General features: G+C 42.7%; 1 protein-coding gene across 1 annotated transcript; it reads left to right on the forward strand.

The window, feature by feature from the left end:
• Positions 1–323: 323 nt before the first annotated feature.
• On the forward strand, positions 324–11,029 carry NGB (neuroglobin). Its single transcript, XM_074235652.1, has 4 exons — positions 324–450; positions 4,831–4,942; positions 6,197–6,316; positions 9,709–11,029. Exons 1-4 carry the CDS (start codon positions 347–349, stop codon positions 9,841–9,843), a joined length of 471 nt encoding a protein of 156 aa, XP_074091753.1. The 5' UTR covers positions 324–346; the 3' UTR covers positions 9,844–11,029.
• Positions 11,030–11,643: the final 614 nt, after the last annotated feature.

The following is an 11,643-nucleotide window of genomic DNA, read 5'->3' on the forward strand; positions in this document are numbered from 1 at the left end:
GCATCCGGCGAGGCGCGGGATGGAGCGCCTCGCTCGCCCTCCCTTGGCCTCCGGCAGCTCCGGCTCGGGAAGCTGGGCTATTTAAACCCACCCGAGGGAAGCCAGAGGCAGGATCCTGCGAGCTCGGGGGGAGGGCGGCACTGCACGTGCTGGGAAAGTGTCCAGGGGCGAGCGGCGGCCACCGGGGCGGAGAGGACCGAGCGGCTCTCGGAGCGCTTGGAGATCCCTCGGGCTGGCCCGGGCGCCCGAGGAATTGTGCCTTCACTCGCCCCGAGGGAAGGGGTCTTGTCAGGGAGGGGCAGTCGGGCTTTGGTCGCTCCTGCTCGCAGCTTTCGGATAGGAGACCATGGAGCCCCGGAGACTAACGGGCCCAGAGCAGGAGCTGATCCGAGAGAGCTGGCAGAAAGTGAACAGCGATCCCCTACAGCACGGGATGATCTTGTTTACCAGGTGAGGGACCGGCTGAAGCGCTGGGGGCCACGGCTCCGTGGCCTCTGGCCTCGGGCTCGGTCCGGAGCTCCCCCGGAGGTGGAGGAGAAATCCAGGATGATGATGGACCCAAACCTGGGATGCGTCCCTGCCGCTGCTAGTCTCAGCTCTGCAGTGTTTATTTCCTCGGGATGAGACTGGGAGGGAGAAAATGGACAGTCTCCCCCTCCATCGTGTGGGATCCTGTTCTGTGGAGCAGTAGGTCTTTGGCCTCTCTGGGGTTTTGTATCTTTCCCCTTTGGGTCACCTTCGTGTGGGAAGGGGAGAAAATCTCGGATTGATTTGCCTTCTCTGTTTAGTTCTTACCCTTCATTGGGGTAACTTTGCTAACAGGTGGTACCTGTGGGTAGCAGAGGATGGAAGGTGTGCGTGGCATAGTGACAGTGGGTGGGGTGTTTTCTTTGCTCTTCCTTTCCCTGCCTATCTCTTCAGTCGATATTCTGGTTCATGGTCCTGCTTCTCTCCCCCCCACCGCTCAACTCCCATCATCTGCTCTGACCATTTTAATCTGAATATTGCCTTAATTGTCTGTGACAAGGCAGCTTCCCTACCCACCAAACCCTGACCCAGGGGAGAAGATCATTTCAGTACCTCTTGTCCCTGGGCAGAGGAATATGGATCCCAGAAGTTCGACTGATCTCTCCTCCCAAACCCCCCAAGTTATGGACTTGGCTCTGCCAAAGGCCAATGAAGATTTTTCTGAGTTAAGGGCTGAGCTCTGAGGGACCAAAGGACAGAAAGGCAGGAGCTGCTGCTATCTACATTTCTTCAGTCCAGTGAGAATTTCATTCCCTCTGGAGCCCAGCCTGGGCTCAGACAAGGTTCAATCTCAGGATCCAAATTTTCCTTACCACATTGTACTGTGTGGTAGAGGAGGAGGGAACAAGACAAAATCTATGTTGGGGCTAGGCGGTAGGTGAGAATAGAGTTGGAGGAAGCAGAAAGAAGGGTGAGAAGTGAGACTTGTGGCAGGTTAGTTTACTGATACTTGGGCAGGAGTTTTACTGGACATTTCAGTTGCTAATTTTGGCCAGAATCATCAGTTGGCAGGAAAACAATTCTTACACATCTCTAGGGAAATGAGGCTAATCCAAAGGAAGATCAAAAAATCTCAAGCTCTGAGGCCCCGAGATGTGGGAGACATCCAAGATCACAGAACTGGTAGATAACAAAACCAAAATTCAACCAGACCCGCTGATTCCAGATCAATGTTTTCCCCCTCTACACCAATGAAGACATGTTCCTCCTGGAGGAATACTTTTTCTCTCATACAGGGGATTTGGGGGAAATTAACTTTCTTTCCTCCAAGAGGGGAAGAAGACCGAAAATGAAGCAAATCTAGAGTCCTTTACACATTTTCAGTTCTTGTATTCTTCTGGAAAATCAGTTTCTTCAGAAGAAATATAAACTGGAGGACCCCCAGCCCTCTGCATTCCCTTTTATTCCTCCTTTTTACCCCTTTTACCTCCACTTCATTCCTCTAGGTATTGATTGCAGAGCCCAAAGCTTAACTAAAGGTCTCTCAGTATTGTTCAGCTCCTCCTGGAAGGAGATGGATGAGTTACTCAGACTTCCTGAGAAAAGCAGGCAACCTCTAAGATCAAACAGAGAACTCTTGGAAACTATGGAGCTATAAGAAAGCTTGGCTGCCTCTGCTTTGTTGCGGGAGAGGATTTGTTTGTAGTTTGTAAAGAAAACTTGATATTTGTGAACAGAACTCATAGCTTCAAGGAAGCAAATAGTGTCATCCGGGAAAGGAGGGTTTCCCCCTTCCTATATTGTTTAGTTCTCTGCTCTAAAAGGAAGGGAATGAGCTTCAATGAAGAAAAGAAATATTTTCCCAAAAAAGGAGCTGTCCCCAACAGGTGTTTTTTTAAAGAATGACACCATCTTGTCAGGATGGTGCCTTCTGGATCTTATTGCCACTACTCCGCCATTAAAGTGCAAAGAACACTGGACTGCAAGTCCATGACATCAGTTCAAGTTAGTCTTGTAGTTAACCAGTTGTGTGACATTGGGCAAGTCATTTAATTTCTCAACTCCAGGTTACTCATCTATAAAATGAGGATAACAATGTTAGCATTTGTAAAACTTTTTGAATTTTAAGGAATGGGAAAAAAAAAACCATGGTGATAATTAGGATGATACAAATTTTGGGCATTTTAGGCCCCTGGGTAAAGTGAGGGGTTCCCTTAAATCAAAGATGACATAGGTGTTAAAAGTCTTAAGTGTCTATTTTTTCCCTCCACCCTATCATCCCTTGGTCAAGCTGCTGCTTTGCTGCCATTTTACAGATAAGATCAATTATTTCTCAGACTAGGGTGAAAAGATTAGGAAGATGGAATACTTAGCTAGTTATCTTGCTTAGGTGGCGATACCTTCTTCAATGTTTACACTGAAGGAAAGACTTTCAGCTTTTGGTCAGCAGTATGATCTCTAAGCCATTTCAGGGTCTGAGATACTGGAAGGAGAGAAATTGTCTTGATTTCCTCACTTCTGAAAAGGAGTAAGAGCTTAAGGTTTAAGGACTCTGCTTTGGGGTATCATTCCTCCCTGTCATATGCTCATAGGATGTCAGACCCTCACTATTAATTGGGTAAGGAAAGGAGGATGCATGAGGAGTGGAGCATACAGGGCTGAAGAAATCCTTTATCAGCTGGTAAAAGGAATTTAGGAGAGGGGACCTAAAGAAGACCTGAGTGGTATGATTTTAGGGGCAATTTCCTCTTGCTGTGAATCAGTGTCCCTTTATTATAAACTGAGAAAAGCACATTTAATCAGATGAGGTCTGAGTGCTTTGAAAGCTTTAGAAAAAAAGACATAACCATGGTTTGACCCCAGAGAGTCTAAGGGTGAAAGCATTGGAGAAACCATGAAAATAGACAATGTACCATTTTCTCTACAAATTACTGATTCTTTAGGAAGGAAGTGAGGAACACTTAGGGGACAGAAGACCCATGGAATCATTCCTGAGGACATTGTTGGGATATGTGGAGATTTCTTATTTGCAGATCTGCCAGAGTACAAAGGAGAGAGTTGTAGAGATAATCAGACCTTAGTTTTGGAGCTGTAAGAGAATTTAAGAGGCCATCTAGTCTTCTAGTATTGCAGATGAGGGAACTGAGGTTCACAAAAGTTACCTAACCTGCTTAGGGTCTCATAGCTAGGAAGTGTCTGAGGCAGAATATGAACTCAGCTCTTTCTGACTTTAGGTCCAGGACTATACTATAATGAAGGTATATGGGGTGGGGGATGTTTGGTATGTGTTGATTAGAATGTAAATGTGGTATAAAAAGGCATTAAGAAAATATTCCTAGAAAAAGGGGAAAAAGCTGAGGTTAGAAATGAGGTGCTGATGCTCCCCAGCTCATGAGCAGCTAGGTGGCACAGTGAATAGAGGAGTTGCCCTGGAATTAGGAGGACCTGAATTCAAATTCCACCTGAGACACTAGCTGTGTGATCCTGGACAAGTCACTTAACCTTGTTTGCCTCAGTTCCTCATCTGTAAAATGAACTGAGGTACTCCAGTATCTTTGCCAAGAAAATCCCAAATGGAGTCTTAGAGCATTGGAGATAACTAAAACAACTCAATAATAACAATTCCTAACTGAAATAAGAGAAAGAAGCAAGTGACATCTTTCCCTGAAAAGTGCCAGTGAGAATAGAATGGTGGGATCTGGGTAAAAACAAGGGAACTAAGACAAGAGGGTGTTTCCAACTTGAATATGGTGTCCCAGCCTGAGTAGATTTAACTAGATGCTGATGTAATCTTTGCCATTGCTGATGTCCTCAATAACCCTAATGAGATGGTTGAGCCTGAGGGATAAAAAGCTGCTAGACTTTGAATATTCTGAATTTCTACTCCCCCAACCTTTTCTAATTCACAGTACATCCAGTTGATGGTGACATCATCATGACCATCATAGATTATATTTTTAATAGAGCTATAGAGTTGGCAAAGCATGATACATATATCATTTTATTTGAGCCTCACAACAATCTCATGAGATGAGCACAACATTAACTTCATTTTACAAATCAGGAACTGAGTTTGAAAGAGATGAAATGACTTGCACAAAACTAATAAGTTATATGAGGAGGGATTCAATAATTTGGGATTTGGAGTCATAGATCCTGGGTTTAAATCCCTTCTCTGCCACTTAATAATTATATGACTTTAGGTAAGTTAACTAACCTCTCCAGGCCTCTATTTTTCTTTAGGGATATGAAGATGTTGGTTCAGCTAATCTCTTATATCCCTTCCATCTTAAGCATTTCTACTTTACAAATAAAATGATTGAAGCACAGAGGTTACAGAGCTGTGAACCTTATTTGTTGCAGGTTGTTTGATTTGGAACCAGACCTACTGCCCCTCTTTCAGTATAACTGCCGGCAGTTCGCCAGTCCCCAGGACTGTCTCTCTTCTCCTGAGTTCCTGGATCACATCCGGAAAGTAAGAAGCAAAGGGAAGAAAGATGAGGGTTGGGGGGGGTCAAGTTTTTTTTTTAGCCCCACTGGGGGCTATGGAAACTTGAGACCCTGGAGAGTAACTCTGTTGTTCCCCTAGGGAGAACTAGGCATGTGGGGTGAAGGACATTCATTCTTAGGCACTTAAAAAATATTCTTTAGCTCTGGAAGAAGCAGACTTCTGGCTATGCCTACCCAGTACCTTTAGTAGTTTTTCTCTAACTCCCTTGATTCACTAAAGGAAAAGAAGACTTTCTCTTAAAGACCAGCAGTCTCCCTCCCAAACACTATCTCCCTAATGTTAGGGGTGATAGCAAACTCCACAAATGGCTTCAGAGACCCTAGGCAAAGTGATTCATCTCAATGGGCTTCAGTATCCTCTCACTTTAATAATTACCAGATGAAGCTCACTGAATGCTTTGAAATCTTCAGAGAAGAGGCATCTTCTTGATATGGATTTTCTTGTGTCATTTACTATCTCTGGCTCTGGAGGGTCTTATTTAGAGCTATAGGACTTTATTGGAATTGAGACCCTCTTGTTGCCTTCTACTAGCACCTGCCTTTTATTAGGCATCTAAGAAACTCCATAAGACACAGAGCCATAGTTAGGGTGAGACAACCTTGACTTTGCCTTTGGACAGCTTTGAGATTTTCCCAGCAGGTGAAGTTAAAGTTTCTAGTTTTACAACAAATGCTAACCAACTTAATTAGCATCAGACTCATGATCTGACTACACAGTATAAGCTCAGGCACTGGGGCAGAAGCTGAGCTTTTCTGCATACTGGGCAGTTTCTATCAAAAATTTCAACTGATCAACACCTTCTAGAAACCTTTGGGATCATCAGGTGGTTTCTAACATCTGAGGTATGAGAGTAGACATTATCTGTGGCTCAGAATTTCTTCATAGAATGAAAGCTTGAAGAAAATAAAAGGAGACATGCTTTATTAACTGTCTACTGTTCTGATTGCTTTACAAATATCTGATCTGATCCTCATAACAATCTTGAGCTAATTACTATGTTATAGTTGAAGAAAAACTAGAGGAAAGATCTGGAGTCAGATCACCTTATTTACTGTACCTACATTTGAGGACTTCTGCTGCTTAAAAGGAAGAGATTGGGGGTGCATTTTCCCCTTCCCTCTAGGCCCCAGAGGAGCATTACCATCTATGCTGGCACTTAAGGGGATGATTGTCTTTGCTCTCTTAAATATAGGTCTTTCTCCCTTGGTCTTCTGGCAGGTAATGCTGGTGATTGATGCTGCAGTGACCCATGTGGAGAACTTGTCCTCCTTGGAGGAATATCTTACTAATCTGGGCAAGAAGCACAAGGCAGTTGGTGTGAAACTCAGCTCCTTTTCGGTAAGGTAGCTGCTTATATTCTGGGTAAGACTCTGGGCCCAACCTCAGCCCCCTTTTTTAACTTATTATTTTATTTTTCCCATTTACATATAAAAATAGTTTTAACATTCTATTTTTCAAATTTTGATTTCTAAAATCTCTCTCTCTCCCTCCCCTATTGAGAAGGCAAGCAATTTGCCTCTCTCTCTCTCTCTCTCTCTCTCTCTATATATATATATATATATATATATAGTCATGCAAAACACATTTCCAAATAAGTCATGTTGCGAAAGAAAATGTTGAAGTTTCAGACTGAGTAGATTGAAGAATTCATGAGACAATGACCCCAGAGTTATGAGGAATATAAAGTTTATTTATCCCTCTAAAGAAATGAGCTGGAACTCTCCTGAAGGAGGAAGTGAGAAGTGACTTATGTAGGGCAGGATTCTTCACAGGACTAGTTCATTATGGCCAAGTGCTTCAAATGGTATTGAAATAGGGCTCAAAACAAAGATTATAATTAACTCATCAGTTTAACTCTTTGTTAGCATAACATTTTTTCATCATTTTCCCTCAAATAGATGACCCAAATTCTTTTGGGGCTGGGGATGATGATCTCCCCTTCTGAACCCCTTCCTGCTGGAAGGGGGGGGTGTAGGGCTGTCCCTTGCCTAGCAGGTGTTGTTTGAGAGGGAGCTGAAGTTGGAAACTGACTGAGACAACATCCAAAGGACGTATCCAGCTCTGACTGCTAGTTGGGTTGCATTGCCTGAAGGAGACAAATCTTATAGAGATTAAACAGACTAGAACCAAAATTGAACAAGAGAAAATAATTCTGGGTGGGAAAGAGGAAAGCATCTCTGGGGTTCAAGGTGGAAAACCGTTGGATATCTCAAAGAATTTGAGTGAGAATGATTGCTATAGGAATGGAAATACTATTAACAACCTTAGGGGCATCTAGGTGGCACAGTGGATAGAGCACCAGCCCTGGAGTCAGGAGGACCTGAGTTCAAATCCGGTCTCAGACACCTAGCTGTGTGGCTTTGTGCAAGCTGCTTAACCTCATTGCCTTACCAAAAACAACAACAACAACAAAAAAATTTAAAAAACCCCAACCTTAGAGCTTGAATCAGCTTAAACTCCCATTTGAATGGCAGTGCTGATCCTGGGTAGGTCACTTTACCCCAACTACCTCAGGGATAGCTCGATGGTACAGTGGAGAGAATCCTGGGCTTTAATCTTCATGAATCCAAATCCAACCTCAGACACTTACTAGCTCTGTGACCCTGGGGAAGTCACTGAAAAGGAAACAGCTATAAGAATCAACACTTTGGTTATATAGATTTCAATACTACTGCCTAAGAAGGGAGGAATCTTCCTCCACTGGATCAGACCAGTGAAAACATCTTGGAAAAGGATACCATGAAGCCAAAGTTAATTCTCAATAGTCTGAGATGTTGAGTAATCAATGAAAGAAGATGCTTCAGCAATATAAAGAGAAAAAAACTATTCCAAGAGTCAGAAGAGGGGTATTTAAAGTTGGGCTTTATAGACATGACCTATCTCAGTTTCTTTTTTTATTTTCTTTGAAGGGCAATGGGGTGACTTGCCCAAAATCACACAGCTAAGTAGTTATAAATGTCTGAGACTGGATTTGAACTCAGGTCTTCTTGACTCCAGGATTGATTCTCTATTCACTGTGCCACCTAGCTCCCCCCGCAAGTCTTTTTTTAAAAAAAATTTCAAATTTTTTAAAATTTAAGGCAATGGGATTAAGTGACTTGCCCAAGGTCACACAGGCAATTATTAAGTGTCTGAGGCTGGATTTGAACTCAGGTCCTCCTGACTCCAAAGCTGGTGTTATATCTACTGCACCGCCTAGCTGCCTCCCAACACAGTTTCTTAAAGCTCTTCCAGGACAGAAATCAGTGAAACCTGAACCAAAGAAGGCTATTCAGACCTCTACACAGTTCACAAGGTCAAAAAATAAGAACCAAATGTAGCAAAGGACTTCCCTACTTCCACTGGCTTCCAGTTTACCTACAGTAGTGCTACTTTCCCCATTGAGATTTCTCTATGTTTACCAATTTCTGGCTACCTTTTTGTGTGGTTCTGGAATGAATGGAGGAATGTTAGCACAGAAATAAGAACCAAAGTTGCTCATTGGAAATCAATTGCGTGGACAGAAAACCATTGCATAACTCCAGAATTAAAATGAAGAGACCCCAAAACAAATCATTTTCTACCTATTTCCATGATCCTCTAGTATCATACTGAGGCCAGACAGTACTACAAAAATATTCAACTGGTCCCTTCTTAGTATTCTGAAGATCAAGTTTTTCCCAGTTGCACAAGAGACAGCCCAAAGGGGAATCTCCTGCTATTGAGGGAGATTATTCCATGATGATGTAACCTTAATTATTGTAGAATCTTACCTCCACTGGTATCTCAGTGATGGAGAGAAGTTCACTACTGCCAGCGTCCAGCAGAATTTCCCAGACAGGTGTCCCCAAGGAAAAGGAATCTGGGCAAAAATACCCCCAACCCTTCCTAAGTGGGAGGGGCTGACTAGTGCAGGTTTACCACAAATCCAGACCTTCTGGAGTTGGAGTCAGAGTCAATGCTTTTCCTGGACAGCAAAAAAGTCTTGGGTTGAATAGAGTAAAGATCCAGAGTTATGAGGGACATAAAGTTTATTTACACCTTCAAAGGAGCTGACTGAGTTCCCTTTGGGAACTCTCCTAGGGAGGGGGAGGAAGTGAGGAGTGACTTAAATAGGACAGGATCTTTTACAGAATTAGCTCATTATGGTCTTTGTTAGGAAAACATTTTTTCCTCATCAAAAACACAGACCCCTCCCCCAAAAAACCCCTCAAAAAAGATAAAGAAAATGTATCTTTGATCTGCATATAGGCTCTACCAGTTCTTTTTCCGGAGATGGACATCACCTTTGATCATAGGTCCTTCAGAATTTCCTTGGATCATTGTATTGCTGAGAATAGCAGTTATTCACAGGAGATCATCATTCAATATTGCTATTGTTATATGCAATGTTCACCTGGGTCTGCTCATTCTACTTTGTATCAGTATATGTAAATTTTTTTTTTAGGTTTTTTCAAGGCAAATGGGGTTAAGTGGCTTGCCCAAGGCCACACAGCTAGGTAATTATTAAGTGTCTGAGACCGTATTTGAACCCAGGTACTCCTGACTCCAGGGCTGGTGCTTTATCCACTACGCCACCTAGCCGCCCCCAGTATATGTAAATCTTTCCAGGTTTTTCTGAGAGCATCCTGCTCATCATTTCTTATAGGAAAGTAATATTCCCTCACAATCATATATAGGATTGTGAAGAAAATATGTTCTAGAATTTTCTTCCAATGTCCTAAATGCTATTTTGCTATTTTTCTTTGCAGACAGTGGGCGAGTCCTTACTTTACATGCTGGAAGAGTGCTTGGGTTCAACCTTCAATGTAGCCATGAGGGAGGCATGGACACAGCTCTATGGGGCTGTGGTACAGGCCATGAGCCGTGGCTGGAATGGAGAGTAGGAGGCCCCCATACTCCAAGTTCACTCACTTTCTACATCATGAATGCATCTCCCCTTCCTGGTGGCCAATAAGCTCACTCTCTCTCCAATGTTAGTTAAATTCTCCAGTCTCCCCATCTCCTTCCCTTCACTATTTCTTTCTCTCAGATTTGAATATCTCTTGTTCTTTCTTGAGAACCTAAGAGAATGTGCAATGAGACTAAAAATCAGTTTCTATATGTCCTCCCTTTCCTACTTCTATCAACAAAGAATGGAAAGAATTTTTCTCCGTAGATATCTCCCCTCCTCTCCCACCCTCCACCCCTTCAGTAAAGATTGATGAGAAGGGTTAGAGGGTGCCCAAGAGGCAGAGATTTAAGAGCTCCAAGCTAGGGCCGACCCAGTGCTCCCTCTATCCATCCATCTGTCTATGTTACCTTTCTCTATGGTAGCTTATCTTCCCCAAGAATGCCAAACCTCAACTCAATTAGGAAGTTGATAAACTTTATCTCTAGTTCTTTCTCTCTTTCCTTTCTATGTCCCATCCCTTTCAAACACATATCTTCTGTATGCCAAACCAATGGGCTCCTATCCTTACAACTAATTGCTTAAACAGTAGCTCTTCCCTATTGTCTTGGAGGAGATTGTGAACTGATATATCAGCTCATATTGAGGTATTGTTCCCCTTCCAGAGGCAGAAGGAGGGCAATGGACATTCAAAGGAATGACTTTCCAATACTGGAATTTTGACAGGGTCATAATTTTTCAAGAGAGATGGCTTTTCTGGTTTTCTCTTTTCCCTTTTCTTCCCTCCCTCTCTCTCTGTCTCCCTGACTCTTCCTTGCCCTCTCCCTCTTTCCCACTTTTCACCTTTTCTCAAATCTATAGGCTTGACTTTCAAAGCTATGACTCCCACCTAAGAGCAATGAATAAGAGACAGGTCAGTTTCTAGTACCCTCTTGCACATGTTCTTGTCTTTGCTCCTAGCTGTTATACCTTTCCCTCTTAATCCTTGCTCATTAATGCAAACAACAATTAGAGAAGCTATAGATTTCCAGATATTTTCCCCTCCCTTCCCTAGGTTTGTCTTGTAACTTGATATTGTCTCCTTGTTTTTGTCCTCATTCACTTATTCTACTGATGAAGTAGCTCTTCAGTCTCTGCTCTTTACTGTCGTTATGTAAACCTCATAAGAAATAAATCAGTTCTCTGTGCAATCTTTGATTTTCCTGGATTTATTATTTCTTGAATGGGTATGTATGTGAGATGCAAGAACTATGGATAGCAGCATATTTTGCAGATAAAAGGAGAAGCCAAAACTGGGAAAGGTAAGACAATGTTGAGAAGAAAATAAAGGACTACTAGACTTAGGTTTTTGGAAACTGAGGCTCAGGATATAGATGTGGAATTTGGAAGTCAGGTGAGAAATCAAGTCAAGAGCCACTAGGGTGCTGGTGGTCAAAGTGAGGCAGAGAACCCTCAGAAGCCAGGTAAGCAATTGGCCAACTGAACATGATTTTACCTGGGGTCTGAGGAGGAGAGAGTGGGAAAGATGTGAGAGAGGAAAACACTTCCAAGATATGGAAACATTAATTTATGGTCTAGCTCCTGGCTACCATATCTTCAAATCACTATGAAAGCTGGTATTATTCTGAAGAAATGGTATCGTGGAAAAGAGAAAAGGATGGTTATTTAATAGTCAAGGAGGCTGAGTTATCCCATTTTTTCCAATTTGGATATCAGAAGGAAACCACAAGCTAGATGTCAACTCTTAGGAAAATTCTAAAATGGTCAATAAAGAACTGGTTGGCAAACAAATACC

The sequence above is a fragment of the Macrotis lagotis genome, chromosome 4 (assembly GCF_037893015.1).
Source record: "Macrotis lagotis isolate mMagLag1 chromosome 4, bilby.v1.9.chrom.fasta, whole genome shotgun sequence".
NCBI classification, from domain to species: domain Eukaryota; kingdom Metazoa; phylum Chordata; class Mammalia; order Peramelemorphia; family Peramelidae; genus Macrotis; species Macrotis lagotis.

Bases quoted from the DNA above. Each gene is read 5' to 3' on its own strand.
- NGB (XM_074235652.1), top strand. From the start codon at position 347: ATGGAGCCCCGGAGACTAACGGGCCCAGAGCAGGAGCTGATCCGAGAG. The intron at 4,943-6,196 runs GTAAGAAGCAAA...GTCTTCTGGCAG, and splicing joins TCCTGGATCACATCCGGAAA to GTAATGCTGGTGATTGATGC. The intron at 6,317-9,708 runs GTAAGGTAGCTG...TTTTCTTTGCAG, and splicing joins TGAAACTCAGCTCCTTTTCG to ACAGTGGGCGAGTCCTTACT.